Raw genomic sequence first — 18,565 nt, forward strand, 5'->3', positions numbered from 1 at the left:
GAGAGGAACGCCATTACCTGGTAGTGAGTCACCAGGGAGGAGAGGAACACCATTACCTGGAGGTGAGTCAGCAGGGAGGAGAGGAACGCCATTACCTGGTAGTGAGTCACCAGGGAGGAGAGGAACACCATTACCTGGTAGTGAGTCACCAGGGAGGAGAGGAACGCCATTACCTGGTAGTGAGTCACCAGGGAGGAGAGGAACGCCTTTACCTGGTAGTGAGTCACCAGGGAGGAGAGGAACGCCATTACCTGGTAGTGAGTCACCAGGGAGGAGAGGAACGCCATTACCTGGTAGTGAGTCACCAGGGAGGAGAGGAACACCATTACCTGGTAGTGATTCACCATGGAGGAGCGGAACGCCATTACCTGGTAGTGAGTCACCAGGGAAGAGAGGAACGCCATTACCTGGTAGTGAGTCACCAGGGAGAAGAGGAACGCCATTACCTGGTAGTGAGTCACCAGGGAGAAGAGGAACGCCATTACCTGGTAGTGAGTCACCAGGGAGAAGAGGAACGCCATTACCTGGTAGTGAGTCACCAGGGAGGAGAGGAACGCCATTACCTGGTAGTGAGTCACCAGATAGGTCCTTGTGGAAAATTGGTAGTAGGTAGCTCAGTATTCTCTAGCTTCAGTTAGAGGAAGGGGGGGGCTGCATCTGCAGAACATTTATTTTAGTTTTAAATCAAATGTAGTGGCCCTGCTTCAGGAGAAATGTGACCCTAGAGCCCACACTATAACTGTATTCCGGATTTCCTCAATGCTGTCTCTGTATTGACCGGTTGAGCAGCCAAGTTTGGTATGTGACTCTAGATTGCATTTTATCCTAGTCAATTAACCTTGCATTGAACTCAAATGTTAAGGATTCAAAGTTGAACATCTTGTGTAAATGTATATTTTAGTAATTTAGCAGACTTATCCAGAGTGCACTATACTGCACAATACCTGGGGAGCTACGCTCATCACTTACAACCAATGTTCCACACGAATTGAGTGATCAATCTTATTTAATATTTTCTGTACAAAATGAAAATGCATATCATACAGACTGTACAATCATTTAAATACTATTGAAAGAAAAAAAGCAGAAAAACATGTCTATATCTTCATTCTTACAGAAGGAAATCATGTACTGTGCGTATATATACACAAATGATAAGTTACATAATTCATAGTTTTACACCATCTCCAATAAAGACCAGTCCTTTCTTGATGCCTCTCTTCCCTGCTTGACTAATGAGTACAGTAAACATAATTCTCCCTCCAATCCCCTTATCGAGCGGGTCATCTTCTCCATGCCGCCATTATAATCCCTTCAGCTCTTCTCAAGGTGTTTTTTAATGGACTGTAGGGAAGGATGTTAGGATACCCATGGATGATGGTGATGGCCCCACACAGAAAGGAAGGGAACGTAGGACCAGGGCCCAGATTCACAAAATCTTCTTATGAAGAAATGTCTTCTTAACTGCCATTTTTTCCTTAACTATAGACTGAAGTTAAGCAAAGTTGCAATTCCTCAAAAAAGATTCTTGGAACATTTCTTATGCTTCTCCTTAAGCAAAAAGTTAAGAAATTAGATTCTTGAAAATAAAGTTAATGGAAATGTTGTTAATTCCAAGATAGCTAAACCCTCGTCTTAAACTCAGGGCAGTGAGAGAAAAAGCAATTGAAAACAATTGAACATGTTTAATTCACACAACCTTCATCTGAAAGTATCAGTATTGATTATTTAAACCCAAGAACATGTTTTAGAATAGTAATCTCAGTATGAAATACGGTAACATGATTGCCATTGCTAGTTAAAACGGTTGCTTAGCAACAAACATCTCGAGAAGATATTTGAGAAGATAGTAAGAAAATCATAAAATCTTAAGATATTGTTGAGGAATTGCACTTACGAACATCTTTTTTTATTTTCTTAAGAAGCTTCTTAAGTTTTTCCATAAGAAGTGTTTTGTGAATCTGGGCCCAGGTCCAGAAGGATGTGTCCATTCTTAGGAGGCAGGTGGATTGGGAAAATCACTCCATTTCAGTGAAGCGGGCAAACATGGCTTTGCGCACAGCGTCTTTGTATGTGTCAGAGGCAGACAGGCCATAGCTGCTGCCTTTGGTTCCAAGACCAGCTCCCTTTGCCCTCAGCTGAGCCTGTAGAGAGATGACAGCAGGCCTGTGATCAGTAAAGCAATATGACACTGGAATCATTGGCATTTTAAATAACAGAAAAAATCTCTATCCATCTCAATATACTTATTTTCCAATATATTGCTTAGGTGTTTAAACACATTCAGACAATAGGGTAATTAGGTGGAGAGAAAGACAGTGGGAAGGGTGTGCCCAGGGATTGAACCCTGGTCTCCGGTGGAAAGTTGTATATGTGACGTGCCGGGGAATGTTACCTCTACCACGGCTCTGCATTTATACAGCAAACTTAACAGACTTGTTGTATATGAAAGACACCTTAACAGCTTCCTTATGTTTAGCTGTTGGGTTGAAGCAGCACTATTACTGGTTTAACTGGACGAGATTCACCTCAATAGGTGCAGTGATGCCCTGCTGGTTACGGCCCAGACCTCTGCCCTCCTGCCATCCCATGGCCTGCAGCATCTTGTTCCCTATGTTGTCACTGTTCAGACCGTCCTTGGTGGGTTGTTCATAGTTACTGCAGAGGGGGAAATGACACGACAATCATTATTACCCAATCTCATGTCACAGAACATCAATGTAGGTTCTTGAGTCAACGTATGCCTGGTTCACACTGCAGACCGTAATGCTCAAAACAGTTTTGTTTTTCAAATCTGTTTTGGAATACTGACTGTCCAAACAGCAAGTTACAAGCGACCAAATAAGGTGTGTTTGTTAAGCCAGCAGTAATTTGCTGATATGGCTATGCTAGTTGTCATAGTAACGATGGGTGTGTGTGCAGTGGTGTAGGCTGACTGGTGGTGCTCGTGCTTCCTATCAGTCAGAAGTTATGTAGCACGTTAAGGTGACAATGCCTGCCAGAGAAGTTTCCCAGTTGCTTTGAATGTTCAAAATCATAGTGGAAGAACACTTAACGCCTCAAAGGATAAGATTAACCAACTTTCAAAATGAGTCCTTTTTGGCTAGCCACAGCAGTCAACTAGCTAGCTAGCGGTTTCACACATTCACATGGTTCTTGTCAGAGTAGCTAGCAAGCAAACATATTCAAAATAACTGTTTAGAAACCACTTGAGTGCAAATAGATCAGATCTGACCGTTGGGCAAGGAATCAGATTTGTATCTGATTTCAAACCACCTACGAAGGTGGTTTGAAATGTGTCTTGGAATATCAGAATATGGATTTGAGTCACTTCAAACTGCCAGTGTGAACAAGGCTTAAGAAGTATGTGCACGGCTTAACACTAGCACTAACATGACTGGTGCTGGCTGTGCGGTGAATTTCTTCTTCTTGGGTGCTGGGGGTTCAGGGATGCCGTATTTTTCTCTCCTCTCCGCAGCCCGGTCCCTGTACTTCATCTGTTCACAGACCGAGAGCAAGAAAGAGACACAGAGAGTGAGAATGAATGTAGAAACAAACCTGATAACAGGGTTTCTATTAACTGAACCCCAACTAAAACAGTTAAAGCAGCATCGGCTCCATGTTTGAGCCGTTACCTCGGTCTCTCTCCTCTCCTGCTCCTCCAGCTCAGCCTCACTCAGCTTAGATCTGCGGTGGACCTCCAGGTTTTGCTGGGATAAGAAGACAAATAAGTCAAAGACTTTACACTTCATTCATACATTTCAAGCTCTTCCTTTCCCATATTAGCTTTTCATAACAGTTGAGAAAGTTGACTATTGTGGAGTTCTACCTTCGAGTCAGTGCTAAGTACCTTATGGAGGTCTGAGAGCTGTTGGTGGCGCACCAGGCCGTCCTTATTGGGGAACTGTCTCCTACACAGCAGGCACGCCATCTTCTTCCAGTCTGTCAGCTGGTCCTGCTCACCACCACCGTGCTCCGGCTCTGCTGCACCCCCTTCCTCTGGGTCACTGTCTCCACTGTAGGCTGCCACCAGGCCAACCTGGAGAAGGACAACCAGATGGTTGTATATTAACTAGGTAGCTACCATACCAGACTGGAAAATGTACTCTAAAATTGCAGCTCATACATTGGAGTCTAGTAACAATATCTTACCTTGGCTGAGTTGGTTGGGACCTGCTCCTCAGGGCGCTGCACTGCTTCTAACATCAGCATTTCCAAGCTTCCAGCCTGCTGTAAAGTCACACCACAACACTACTCAGTCCACCTCGTAAATCTGCCATCAAGTCAATGTTAAGATTTCCTGGATGGGTTTTCTAAAGGATTCAAACTATCATGGATAGACTTAAAATTGCTACCTTCTTCTCGAAGAGTGTGAAGCCTGCGTCAGCAGCCGCGGCCTCTTTCCTCTCCTCCTGGCTGACGGGCTGGAAGCTGCTCTTAAAGTTCTCCTTCTGCTTGTTCAGACTCTTCGCCCAGCGCTCCATGTCCTTAGCGATCTGAAAGGCCAACCAGAACAACTCAGTCAGACACACCAACCACGGTATTCAGCAGTATCATTGTGTATCACTGTAATCCATGTGTATTTAATGTGTGTTAAGTCTTGTGTGCTCCTCTGCTGCAGAACCAATTGCCCCCTCAGACAAATACAGTTGAACAAACTACACACAATTATCACAAGTCTAAAGTTATGCTGCCTTGATATCCCTCTGCCTACCTGCTGAGCCGTCTTGCTCTTGGGCTTTTCTTGTTTCCTCTCCTTTGATTCCTTAGCCTCGTTGCTAGCTGCTGCTGATGCATTCGCACTCTGCTCAGTTTGGTCGGCGGCTGAGGCAGGGACGTACGTCTGTTTCTCACTGTCCCAGTAGAGGTACTGCTGCGTCTGGGAGTTGTAGTAGTACTGAAGGAAAGGAGAAACTACAACTATCAAAACACATACATCCACAGACCCAAGTGCTCGCACAACTCAGACGGCATTGTGGAAGAACGCAGAACAGCAAGAGAAAACACAGACTGGTGTGTGGGTACTAACGTGGGTATTTGGGTCGTAGTAGAGGCCGGTTTGAGGGTCGAAGTAGAAGCCAGAGGATTCGTCATACTGGTAGGTAGAGGTATCAGGTACAGCTGAGGATGAAGACAGAGTATGGAATATTAAAAGAGTCAAACACTTGGCTTGAAGAGAGTAGAACATTTTAAATCGGAAAGCATTCCACAAGTTCTATTGTTTCCATTCTGCACTGGAATCTGCAGTGTCAGTCAGACAGGTAGGCAAGTGAGGCTCTTACCAGTGTCAGTCAGACAGGTAGGTGAGTGAGGCTCTAACCTGTGTCAGTCAGACAGGTAGGTGAGTGAGGCTCTAACCTGTGTCAGTCAGACAGGTAGGCAAGTGAGGCTCTTACCAGTGTCAGTCAGACAGGTAGGCGAGTGAGGCTCTTACCAGTGTCAGTCAGACAGGTAGGTGAGTGAGGCTCTAACCAGTGTCAGTCAGACAGGTAGGTGAGTGAGGCTCTAACCTGTGTCAGTCAGACAGGTAGGTAAGTGAGGCTCTTACCAGTGTCAGTCAGACAGGTAGGCAAGTGAGGCTCTTACCAGTGTCAGTCAGACAGGTAGGCAAGTGAGGCTCTTACCAGTGTCAGTCAGACAGGTAGGCAAGTGAGGCTCTTACCAGTGTCAGTCAGACAGGTAGGTGAGTGAGGCTCTAACCTGTGTCAGTCAGACAGGTAGGTGAGTGAGGCTCTAACCTGTGTCAGTCAGACAGGTAGGTGAGTGAGGCTCTAACCTGTGTCAGTCAGACAGGTAGGTGAGTGAGGCTCTTACCAGTGTCAGTCAGACAGGTAGGCGAGTGAGGCTCTTACCAGTGTCAGTCAGACAGGTAGGCAAGTGAGGCTCTTACCAGTGTCAGTCAGACAGGTAGGTGAGTGAGGCTCTTACCAGTGTCAGTCAGACAGGTAGGTGAGTGAGGCTCTTACCAGTGTCAGTCAGACAGGTAGGTGAGTGAGGCTCTAACCTGTGTCAGTCAGACAGGTAGGCAAGTGAGGCTCTTACCAGTGTCAGTCAGACAGGTAGGCAAGTGAGGCTCTTACCAGTGTCAGTCAGACAGGTAGGTGAGTGAGGCTCTAACCTGTGTCAGTCAGACAGGTAGGTGAGTGAGGCTCTAACCTGTGTCAGTCAGACAGGTAGGTGAGTGAGGCTCTAACCTGTGTCAGTCAGACAGGTAGGCGAGTGAGGCTCTAACCTGTGTCAGTCAGACAGGTAGGCGAGTGAGGCTCTAACCTGTGTCAGTCAGACAGGTAGGCGAGTGAGGCTCTTACCAGTGTCAGTCAGACAGGTAGGCGAGTGAGGCTCTTACCAGTGTCAGTCAGACAGGTAGGCGAGTGAGGCTCTTACCAGTGTCAGTCAGACAGGTAGGCGAGTGAGGCTCTTACCAGTGTCAGTCAGACAGGTAGGCGAGTGAGGCTCTTACCAGTGTCAGTCAGACAGGTAGGCGAGTGAGGCTCTTACCAGTGTCAGTCAGACAGGTAGGCGAGTGAGGCTCTTACCAGTGTCAGTCAGACAGGTAGGCGAGTGAGGCTCTTACCAGTGTCAGTCAGACAGGTAGGTGAGTGAGGCTCATACCAGTGTCAGTCAGACAGGTAGGTGAGTGAGGCTCTTACCAGTGTCAGTCAGACAGGTAGGTGAGTGAGGCTCTTACCAGTGTCAGTCAGACAGGTAGGCGAGTGAGGCTCTAACCTGTGTCAGTCAGACAGGTAGGCGAGTGAGGCTCTTACCAGTGTCAGTCAGACAGGTAGGCGAGTGAGGCTCTTACCAGTGTCAGTCAGACAGGTAGGCGAGTGAGGCTCTTACCAGTGTCAGTCAGACAGGTAGGTGAGTGAGGCTCTTACCAGTGTCAGTCAGACAGGTAGGTGAGTGAGGCTCTAACCTGTGTCAGTCAGACAGGTAGGCGAGTGAGGCTCTTACCAGTGTCAGTCAGACAGGTAGGCGAGTGAGGCTCTTACCAGTGTCAGTCAGACAGGTAGGTGAGTGAGGCTCTAACCTGTGTCAGTCAGACAGGTAGGTGAGTGAGGCTCTTACCAGTGTCAGTCAGACAGGTAGGTGAGTGAGGCTCTTACCAGTGTCAGTCAGACAGGTAGGTGAGTGAGGCTCTTACCAGTGTCAGTCAGACAGGTAGGTGAGTGAGGCTCTAACCTGTGTCAGTCAGACAGGTAGGTGAGTGAGGCTCTAACCTGTGTCAGTCAGACAGGTAGGTGAGTGAGGCTCTAACCTGTGTCAGTCAGACAGGTAGGTGAGTGAGGCTCTAACCTGTGTCAGTCAGACAGGTAGGTGAGTGAGGCTCTTACCAGTGTCAGTCAGACAGGTAGGTGAGTGAGGCTCTAACCTGTGTCAGTCAGACAGGTAGGCGAGTGAGGCTCTAACCTGTGTCAGTCAGACAGGTAGGTGAGTGAGGCTCTTACCAGTGTCAGTCAGACAGGTAGGCAAGTGAGGCTCTAACCTGTGTCAGTCAGACAGGTAGGTGAGTGAGGCTCTTACCAGTGTCAGTCAGACAGGTAGGTGAGTGAGGCTCTAACCTGTGTCAGTCAGACAGGTAGGTGAGTGAGGCTCTTACCAGTGTCAGTCAGACAGGTAGGCAAGTGAGGCTCTTACCAGTGTCAGTCAGACAGGTAGGTGAGTGAGGCTCTAACCTGTGTCAGTCAGACAGGTAGGTGAGTGAGGCTCTAACCTGTGTCAGTCAGACAGGTAGGTGAGTGAGGCTCTAACCTGTGTCAGTCAGACAGGTAGGCGAGTGAGGCTCTAACCTGTGTCAGTCAGACAGGTAGGCGAGTGAGGCTCTTACCAGTGTCAGTCAGACAGGTAGGTGAGTGAGGCTAACCTGTGTCAGTCAGACAGGTAGGTGAGTGAGGCTCTAACCTGTGTCAGTCAGACAGGTAGGTGAGTGAGGCTCTAACCTGTGTCAGTCAGACAGGTAGGTGAGTGAGGCTCTTACCAGTGTCAGTCAGACAGGTAGGTGAGTGAGGCTCTTACCAGTGTCAGTCAGACAGGTAGGTGAGTGAGGCTCTAACCTGTGTCAGTCAGACAGGTAGGTGAGTGAGGCTCTAACCTGTGTCAGTCAGACAGGTAGGTGAGTGAGGCTCTAACCTGTGTCAGTCAGACAGGTAGGTGAGTGAGGCTCTAACCTGTGTCAGTCAGACAGGTAGGTGAGTGAGGCTCTAACCTGTGTCAGTCAGACAGGTAGGTGAGTGAGGCTCTAACCTGTGTCAGTCAGACAGGTAGGTGAGTGAGGCTCTAACCTGTGTCAGTCAGACAGGTAGGTGAGTGAGGCTCTAACCTGTGTCAGTCAGACAGGTAGGTGAGTGAGGCTCTTACCAGTGTCAGTCAGACAGGTAGGTGAGTGAGGCTCTAACCTGTGTCAGTCAGACAGGTAGGTGAGTGAGTGAGGCTCTAACCTGTGTCAGTCAGACAGGTAGGTGAGTGAGGCTCTAACCTGTGTCAGTCAGACAGGTAGGTGAGTGAGGCTCTAACCTGTGTCAGTCAGACAGGTAGTTGAGTGAGGCTCTTACCGGTGTCAGTCAGACAGGTAGGTGAGTGAGGCTCTAACCTGTGTCAGTCAGACAGGTAGGTGAGTGAGGCTCTAACCTGTGTCAGTCAGACAGGTAGGTGAGTGAGTGAGGCTCTAACCTGTGTCAGTCAGACAGGTAGGTGAGTGAGGCTCTAACCTGTGTCAGTCAGACAGGTAGGTGAGTGAGGCTCTAACCTGTGTCAGTCAGACAGGTAGGTGAGTGAGGCTCTAACCTGTGTCAGTCAGACAGGTAGGTGAGTGAGGCTCTAACCTGTGTCAGTGGCCAGTCCAGAGAGTGTTGCCGTGGCTGTGGAAACCGGCGCTGTCATGGTCGCAGCTGCCGAGTGAATTCCGGTCTGTTTTGCTTCCAGTTGCAACGCCTGCAAAGACATAATTGGTAATTGTGGGAATCTTTACAGCGAGCACATTGTGAGTAGTGCAGTAAATAAGGCTGTGTGTCGTGACAGGCTCATAGGTTAAATACATAGGACTTACTTGTGTGGCAGTGTGACTGATGGGGTTGGATTGGTAGACCTGTGCACCCTGTGAGATCACCACTCCTGTAGCTGCTGGGACACCTGGAGCCGCTGTCAATACAAGACTCCCAGGCTTTATAACATGCTATTACCAACACCTCTTCTGGAAACAGATAGCAGTTGGACCTTCTCAAATCAGAAGCCTATGAACTCCTTTACCATCCCATATTAAAATTAGACACCACATTTTTTGTTTAATTTAAAACTCACTCTGGCATGTCTAGAACTCTCAAAACATACACATATTTAGATAATACCAAAGCATTTGCTACAATTACTTAACCTTTTAACTTTATTTTTCTATTTTTCCAGAAATTCAGCGTTTGTTTGACGTTATTAAGGATCCCAGTCCAAGTTATATCTTTTGCCGCTTTCTCCTCTACACCAATGTTTACTCCCAACACCTTCATAAAATCCTTTGCTACCTTAAATGGAATCTCACACTTATTTGCATTGATATCCCCAACAAACATTATTTCAGTCTTCTCCATATTCACTTTAGCACCTGATGCCTTACCATACAAGTCAATGATTTTCATAATGCTTCCAGTGCTTCCTACATCCTTCACAGTACAAGTAGTGTCAACAGCGTACTGATGTAGAACACTGACACCACCACCTGGGATTCCAACACCCCTTACCGTCTTTATCACTAATTGTTAAAGCAGCTAAGGGTTCTGTAGAAACACTGTACAACAGAGCTGACAAAAGGACAGCCCTGCCTTACTGACCTCTACAGGGAAAGTATCTGTTAAAGGCATCGACACGGAATGAATTGCAGACTGTATGTTTCCTCTTACCTCCCAGTATTCCGTTCCCCTGGGAAGGGTCTCCTGCTGCATGCTGGTAGTAGGCTTGGTAGTCCTAGCAACACAGAAAGGAAGTTAGTCAGTCACATTGGAGCATCTGCAATACACCCCAGGGATTTCCAGACTGGGGTAACCTCCCCACCGATCATCATACCTGTGTGTAGGGAGCGTAGCCCTCCTCTAGGTAGCTGTACTCTGACAGATGTCCTTCAGCACACTGCTGAGGCTAGGAAGGAATACACTGCATCTTAATATGTGTGTGGCTAAACAAAAGACCACAGCTGAATGTGAGCGGTGTGTGGGTTACCTGGCTGGAGGACCACTGGGCAGCAGCGATGGCTGTGCTGGCCACAGAGAAGGCACTGATCCGGTTACCGTCTGGGAGCAAGAGATCCCTGAAGAGAGGAGAGTCAAGATTAGAGAGACGCTGCCATCACTAACCCTTTGAGGACATAATTTACTGAAAACCACTGACATCTGTGACAGGACACTCACTTCCTGGCACTCTTGGCATAGTCCACACCAATGGTCTTTCCATCCAGCTTGAGAGGAGGCTGTAGTCCTTGTAGGATGGTTAGGAGCTGAGATGCCTCCTGTGACGCAGAAAAAAACAAAGCACTTAAGACTATTTTACACAGAAACATTTATAAAGATTTCACTAAATCAATCCAAAGATGAGAAGCACCAGTTGAGCAATATGGCCATTCATAATCATAAGGGACATTAATGAAGTTAGAGGATGTTCTGTAGAGAACATCAAATCAAAGACCATATCATGTGTATATGTGCAGACGTCTGCTTAAAGGATGGCATACCAGAGGGGAGGAGAGCTGTACAAAGGTGAAGCCTCTGTTCTGGCCCGTCTGTTTGTCCTTAATGAGACGGATGTTGCTGGGTGACAGGTTGGCGTAGGGGGCCAGGGCTGTCAGGATGGCCTCCACCGTGGTCAAAGGGGCTATGTTCCTCAGGATGATTGCTGGAGAGGACATGAACACATACAGTCTAAAGTCTCTCACTGGCTCTTCTCAAACCCCCCTCCCCCATGACATCTGACAGGACATTATGGGTGTGTGTCTGTGGGCTGCCCATTTGTGGAGAGGTACTCACTGTCGCCGTAGTAGTCTCCACTCTGCTGGGTCTCTGTGACTCCAGTGGTGTTGGTCTCACCCTCTGTTGAGGCAGACAGAATGAGAGCAGGGCATTAGCGTCACCTCACCCTCAGTACCCATGACAGAGTCCAGGACATGAGTTAGGAAAAAAAAATCCGCTCCACAGGGATTTGACATCATCGCTATTCCGCCAGTCAATTCTCACGTACGTTTTCAGCTAAATCTGATTTGTTCACAATACTAAGGAATATGATTGGTCAGTGTTTATGGGGCCATGATGACAGTCGTGTTAATAGGTTGGCATTTCTAAAGTATAGATATATCAGTATTCTGTACTGGTCCTGTGCGCAGCCCCTCTTGCCTGAACATTGTCTCAGGCCATCCAGATGGGTGCAGGCAGTGGCTTCCTGGTTCAGGAACTACTTACCAGCTTTAGCTGCTCCACACCTGAAGCACTTCAGCCTCCTCCGGAAATTGTACAGGCCGCACTGCAAGCAACCGGTCACATCATTTTTATTGATAATACAGCTACTTATGTCCAGGACACTGCTGCCTCAGATGAATAGCAAACTAACAGCGGTGCAGCATACGGTACTTACCTGAGCCAAATGCTCACCCTGGCAACTAATGAAATCAGGGATCCCTATACCTAACGACGTGCTCAAACTCATTTGGCAGGAGCTCATTCTGGACTATAAGGTAACTAACAATTGAGGGCCTAACGTTGTCACTACAGCATTTCAGATAGGAGTGGAAGGTAAATATAGTGTGGGCAGCAGGGTTGGACATGGAGTCAAGCCACAGAAGAAACTTACAGTGTTGCAGAGCCAGTCTTCAAACTTGTGTCGCGGGATGCTGTAGTGCATGGCCACACTCTTGCCCTGGATGACCAGGAGTTTCTGCAAGAGGTTCAAAATGTTGGTCATTTCAAGCTTCCTGGCAGGCACAGGTCTCACTCTAGCTGCAACCAAAGAACAAGCAGTGCTGGCAGAGAGGGAAGGGGACCCCGGTTGGAGTTTGTGTCAAAGACAGACGGAAAGATGTGTATGTGAGCTTGTGTACAGAGGGTTCTTAAGGTGTTTGGGACCCGAGTGTCCAGACTGAGCTGGAGCAGTGTGTATAATGTAAACATGAGATACTTTTATCAGCTTTCCTAGAACCAGGGATAGGCTTCCCACAACAGACATTGAATGAAAATGAATTTGCTAAGAAGCACAGCATAAATCAAAGAAATCAAAAGGGTGAAATTTGGAGAGGCCACTGGGCTATAAGGAGTAAAAATTCACCATTTGTCCCCCGATGGCCTAAGGCCATTTTTTTTTTTAAATCAGGAAACTCTTACCAGCCAGATTGCTAGGTACTACAATCTCAAAGCTGGTTTGAAAATCAAGTGTTTTAAGTTAAGTTTCCGATAAATTAGGCTACATGGCTCAATTGTCTGAGATGGAGTTAGGATCAGTGAAAGGCTAAATAAACCTCTAAAACCATGCAGTCTTTCTGGATACCATATTCAGATTCCAATATTGTATTCTCCAACTAAAAATCCACATTTCCTTCAAAACCTCAGTTCTTATTCATATCACTTTGGTTGCCATTTGGTTGTCTTTTTTAAGAGCCCCAAGAAAAAAAGAAAAAAAACTAGACTTGGCGATTGTGAAGCAACCTGATTGGTCTCCATCCATCGGGTAGCATCTTGCAAGTGATAAAACTCCACGAAGACGAAACCTCGGCTTATACCTAGAGACAGCATTCAAATATAGACGGGAGGAGTGTTAGTCAGAGTCCATGTGCACAACATTCAAACTCTGTCACAAACTGCTTCAGGGGCCAGTACGGCAAACAGTGGGCCCTTCCTTTTGGGTTTTGCCATAGCAAGAAATGCTGCAGGATGACACTGGCCCATACATACTCAGTGTGCCTCTATGATCAGTTTGATTCTCTCATTTAAAACAGCTTGGCTGGCTGATGGCCTTTCTTACCTTTTCGCTCCACATCTTAAGAGAAAATAAAATATTGTTTCTTTGTTTGACAGTAATTCTTTACAATTTCCGATTTTTTATGTTGCTATGGCAAAACTAAAGTCAACTGAAGCAGATTGGCCCTGTAGTCAAATATGGTGTGGGGGAGGGGGGCTGCGTGGTACACCTGGGTCTCACCTGTCCTCTTTTTCATCAGGCGGACATCTATTGGCTGGGGTCCCTCCAGCTGGTCCAGGGCAGCTCGGATCTGGACGGCAAGAGAAGGACAGACATTAAATCCATAGCCTTAAGTTCTGGAACACGTTTCACTTGACATTATACATAGTTACTAATGTCTCCTTTAGTTTCACTGTATAGCCTACTCTTCGCAGAGTAGGCTATACAGTAGAGCCCCCACCCTTCTTCGCAGAGAAAATGGCACCCAACCAAACCACAGGTTGTGGGTCTAAAGCAGAGAAAGAGGAACTTACGTCTCCCTCTGTAATGTGAAGAGACAGGCCCCGGAGCATGATTGTCTTACTCTCCTTCTCTTCCCCTGGCTCCTCCCTGTATTCCTGCTCAGGGTAGTCTCCATCAGAGTGGTAACAGTCTTCAGATCTATCACTGTTCCGTCGCTTCCTGTCTCTCTGCTGGAGTGGATAAAACAGTGTGCATCAGCATGGACCAATGCTAACTTTTGTTCTAACTATCCCAAATAGCCAAAAACCTACTGTCCAGAACAGAATTTCTACTGGCTAGGACATTATGTAGTTCTTAAATTCATTGGGTTCATGCAGGGCCTATAGGTTGTAATGGGCTACATCTGGTTATTATAATATATATATATTAAAGGGGCAGTGCAGTCAAAAATGTGATTTCTGTGTATTATATATATATATTCAAATTGTATGTCACATGCCCCAAATACAACAAGAGGAATAAAATAAAATATACAAGAATGGAGCTATATACAGGGGGAACCAGATCAATGTGCAGGTGTATGAGGTATTTGAAGGAGATATGTAAATGAAAGCAGGGTAAAGTGACTAGGCATCAGGATAGATGATAATAAAGGTATTTGAGGGAGATATGTAAATGAAAGCAGGATAAAGTGACTAGGCATCAGGATAGATAATAAGGCAACACTAGATGTTTGAACATTGCTGTGAGGACTTGCTTCCAGACTTATCTATTCAGTAGGTCATATATTTGAGTGTAGTCTGGCCCAGGAGTGTGAAGGTGAACGGAAAGGCTCTGGAGCAACGAACCGCCCTTGCTGTCTCTGCCTAGCCGGTTCCCCTCTCTCCACTGGGATTCTCTGCCTCTAACCCTATTACAGGGGCTGAGTCACTGGCTTACTGGTGCTCTTTCATGCCGTCCCCGGGAGGGGTGCGTCACTTGAGTGGGTTGAGTTACTGACGTGATCTTCCTGTCTGGGTTGGCGCCCCCCCTTGGTTTGTGCTGTGGTGGAGATCTTTGTTGGCTATACTCGGCCTTGTCTCAGGATTATAAGTTGGTGGTTGAAGATATCCCTCCAGTGGTGCGGGGGCTGTGCTTTGGCAAAGTGGGTGGGGTTATATCCTTCCTATTTGGCCCTGTCCGGGGGTATCTTCGGATGGGGCCACAGTGTCTCCTGACCGCTCCTGTCTCAGCCTCCAGTATTTATGCTGCAGTAGTTTGTGTCGGGGGGCTAGGGTCAGTTGGTTATACCTGGAGTACCTCTGTCTTATCCAGTGTCCTGTGTGAATTTAAGTATGCTTTCTCTAATTCTCTCGTTCTCTCTTTCCTTCTCTCTCTCTGAGAACCTGAGCCCTAGGACCATACGTCAGGACTACCGGGCATGACGACTCCCTGCTGTCCCCAGTCCACCTGGCCTTGCTGCTATTCCAGTTTCAACTGTTCTGCCTGCGGTTACGGAACCCCTACCTGTCCCAGACCTGCTGTTTTCAACTCTTAATGATCGGCTATGAAAAGCCAACAGATTTATTCCTGATTATTATTTGACCATGCTTGTCATTTATGAACATTTTGAAAATCTTGGCTCTCTCTAATTTTCTCCTTCTCTCTCTCGGAGGACCTGAGCCCTGGGACCATACGTCGGGACTGCCGGGCGTGGTGGCTCCTTGCTGTCCCCAGTCCGCCTGGCCTTGCTGCTGTTCCGGTTTCAGCTGTTCTGCCTGCGGTTATGGAACCGCCACCTGTCCCAGACCTGTTGTTTTTCAACTCTTAATGATCGGCTATGAAAAGCCAACTAAAAATTATCCATGATTATTATTTGACCATGCTTGTCACTTATGAACATTTTTGAACATCTTGTCATAGTTCTGTTATAATCTCCACCCGGCACAGCCAGAAGAGGACTGGCCACCCCTCATAGCCTGGTTCCTCTCTAGGTTTCTTCCTAGGTTTTGGCCTTTCTAGGGAGTTTTTCCTAGCCACCGTGCTTCTTCACCTGCATTCTAGCTGTTTGGGGTTTTAGGCTGGGTCTCTGTACAGCACTTCGAGATATTAGCTGATGTACGAAGGGCTATATAAAATAAACTTGATTGATTGATTGATTCAGCCACAAGAGCATTAGTGAGGTCGGGCACTGATGTTGGGCTATTAGGGCGAATCCCAAAGGTATTCGATGGGGTTGAGGTGCGGCCTTTGTGCAGGCCAGTCAAGTTCTTCCACACCGATCTCGACAAACCATTTCTGTATGGACCTTGCTTAGACCGAGGGGGAATTGTCATGAAAGAGGAAAAGGCCTTCCCTAAAACTGTTGCAACAAAGTTAGAAGCACAGAATTGTCTAGAATGTCATTGTATGCTGCAGCATTAAGATTCCCCTTCACTGGAACTAAGGGGCCTTGCCCAAACCATGAAAAACATGGCCTACCACGTTGCGGCTGAGGCGTTGTTGCTCCTAGACATTTCCACTTCACAATAACAGCACTTACAGTTGCCCGGGGCAGCTCTAACAGGGCATAAATTTGACGAACTGACTTGTTCGAAAGGTTGCATCCTATGATGGTGGCACGTTGAAAGTCAATGCGCTCTTCATTAAGGCCATTCTACTGCCAATGTTTGTCTATGGAGTTTGCATGGCTGTGTGCTCGATTTTATATACCCGTCATTAACGGGTGTGGCTGAAATAGTTGAATTCACTCATTTGAAGGGGTGTTCACATACTTTTGTATATATAGTAGTGTAGTTTTCCTTCACATAAAAAACATTAAAGCAAAACATACACCGAAAATGGCTTCAGTTTCCTCAGATGACAACAGACGTGAAACGCTATTTCACTAGCAGTCACAAGTAAATGAGCTAACAATGAAAAAGCAAGGTACATTTATAATGTTTTTCCTAGAAAAAACACAGCCAGCTATATTTCCCCATGTTTAGCTTGAAGTTAATCTGCATTTTACTGAAAATAAATAAATAAATTGGCAACACAAGAAAAGTAGCTACACATCAAATCAGACCGCTGTCTGCTGATAAATTCACCAATGGTCATTCTTCATCCGAGTGGAGAAGTGCAACTGAAGCACAAAATTTGTATGATGCAGATCATACAGTAGGCTAGCCAAGACTAGTTGTTTTTTTTGTAGCTTCTTTTTGCAGACTACCAACAGTAGCCAGCATTTTGTTAGTATGTTCACTATTGAAGGTTTACTTTTGTAAATCACGTTCCCCTAAAATAAATAAGCTCAGCGAGTAGATTGATGGGTGCTTCTTTTTCCTCTGGACAGCTCACGTGTGATGTGTGATGGCATCAACTCATGTACTGCTCGGAAAGTTGTGACTCGCTGGAGCATGGTGGTGTTAGAATGAACGACCAATCAAATTGTTCAAATTGCATGAATTTTCCACTTGTAGTCTTTCATGCCTTTCAATGGTAGAACGCGACACTAAAGGTAAATGTTGAACCAGAAGGCAAAAATGTGCTGAAAAGTTACTGGCCCGGTCAGGACAGACGAGATTTACTGGCCCCGGGCCAGTGTCGATACCGGACCCTGATCAGGGGACTCTACTAGTAGTCAATGAGATTGGTTTTAGATGCACTCCCATTACAAGTCATGTCACTGGGTGTCTGACTCAGAACACATACCTCTGGACTGCCTCTGCTCCCTCGGCGTTCTCCTCCATTGTAGCGTTCGCTGTGTCTCTCTTCGCCCCATCGGCGCATGTCCTGCTCTCCCCTCTCACGCCACTCTGACTCACCCCGGCCCAGATCGTTGCCGCCGTATCTGCCACTACGCTCTGTGCGACTCAACCTGTGCACACAGTCAGGCATACACACAGTCAAAAGCAGGTTGAAATTTGACACACTCAAGGAATAAAGAATGGGTTCCAATGCAATTGTTTATTGGTCAAGATAACTTCCAAGTACTTTTATTTACAGTTAGCAATGTAATCCTCCCAATTCTGAATTATTCTTCAAGCTGAAATTGTTGTGTGTGGATTTAGTCAAGAGGGTTATCGAACAAACCACTGCATTCCAGTCTGGTCTCAGACTAAATATGAAATGCTGAGAACGGGTTGTGCGTTCTCATACTGTGAATGTCACTGATGATGCGCTGCCTAACGCACTAGCCAGTTTAGTAGGAGGGAGAGTTGCTTACTTGTTCGTGTTAACAAAGTATGGAATAGTAAACAATACATAAGCCAAAATCAGCAAGCTAAATTACTTTGACCGAAATATTATTGCAAGTGTAGTTGTAAGTTTGCTAACTTAGTAGGTTCGATCCCGGGCTGTATCACAACCGACGGTGATCGGGAGTCCCATAGGGCGGGGCACAACTGGCCCAGCTTTTCCGGGTTAGGGGAGGGTTTTTCCGGGGTAGGCCGTCATTGTAAAATAAGAATGGGTTTTTAACTGACTCGCCTAGTTAAATAAAAGGTCAAACAAAAATGTAGCTTGTTAACGTTAGCCGACTTGCTAGCGAGACACTACAGTACCTACAATATTTTTATGCTGATTGAAACTCACCGTCCCATTTCAATGGTTGTCACGACTATCAAAGGGTGGAGATGTGTGGAATTGGGGGACAAGAAAAAAAATGGTATTATTATTCCAGCATGTAAATACAACCTAGTTAGCTCGATAGTTGGCTTGTCTGCTGAAAGCAGAGGCAAGATGGAGACACAATGACGTACGCTTCAAGCTAACGTTAGCTGATTGATACTCTTGCCTTGAGCTAGATGGTACCTAGGTTAAGAACACAAATAATAAAGCATAGGAGTATAACTATACAGAAGCATTGTAACTCACCAGTTTAAACAAGCTTTAAAATAGTATACAGATGTTTGAAAACAATTAAAGGACTTGCACATTTCAAAGGGAAAAATGGTTGTTTGACTCGTCAACACTTTCTCCTTCCCAAGATGCTTAGGGCGGGAACGTGGACAACAACGATGCATGTTGGGTAACGAAGTTTTTTCAAGGGAGTGCGGTGCCTTCGTACGAGGCTAGGTGTAGCCTGTCCTGCCTGGTTTTCACAGGCCTGAAACATTTCACATAACATTTAATGAAAGGCAACATCGGGAGCTTGAGCGTGAGAATTAATAATCTTTACTACACAAACTTTTTTTCTGGAGAAAATGACACATAGCTGCAC

At 46.4% G+C, this 18,565-nt stretch overlaps 1 protein-coding gene across 2 annotated transcripts; it reads right to left on the reverse strand.

Annotated features, from left to right (window-relative positions):
* Positions 1 to 988: 988 nt before the first annotated feature.
* On the reverse strand, positions 989 to 18,489 carry LOC129851390 (RNA-binding protein 5-B-like). 2 transcript variants are annotated; one of them, XM_055917898.1, is made up of 25 exons: positions 18,220 to 18,468; positions 17,938 to 17,962; positions 17,056 to 17,221; positions 13,455 to 13,613; positions 13,162 to 13,231; positions 12,669 to 12,742; positions 11,821 to 11,904; positions 11,433 to 11,493; positions 11,004 to 11,066; positions 10,712 to 10,872; positions 10,392 to 10,489; positions 10,204 to 10,291; positions 10,051 to 10,122; positions 9,888 to 9,951; positions 9,047 to 9,138; positions 8,823 to 8,931; positions 5,030 to 5,121; positions 4,715 to 4,897; positions 4,356 to 4,496; positions 4,153 to 4,230; positions 3,851 to 4,039; positions 3,636 to 3,710; positions 3,394 to 3,497; positions 2,529 to 2,658; positions 989 to 2,144 (listed from the first exon to the last, which is right to left on the reverse strand). In XM_055917898.1, exons 2-25 carry the CDS (start codon positions 17,943 to 17,945, stop codon positions 2,019 to 2,021), a joined length of 2,487 nt encoding a protein of 828 aa, XP_055773873.1. In that variant the 5' UTR covers positions 17,946 to 17,962; positions 18,220 to 18,468; the 3' UTR covers positions 989 to 2,018. The 2 variants fall into 2 exon arrangements, with proteins under 2 accessions (XP_055773873.1, XP_055773872.1); XM_055917897.1 differs by lacking the exon at positions 17,938 to 17,962 and having other exon boundaries at positions 18,220 to 18,489.
* Between the last annotated feature and the right edge of the window lie 76 nt (positions 18,490 to 18,565).

Source organism: Salvelinus fontinalis, chromosome 3 (genome assembly GCF_029448725.1).
Source record: "Salvelinus fontinalis isolate EN_2023a chromosome 3, ASM2944872v1, whole genome shotgun sequence".
Classification (NCBI taxonomy): domain Eukaryota; kingdom Metazoa; phylum Chordata; class Actinopteri; order Salmoniformes; family Salmonidae; genus Salvelinus; species Salvelinus fontinalis.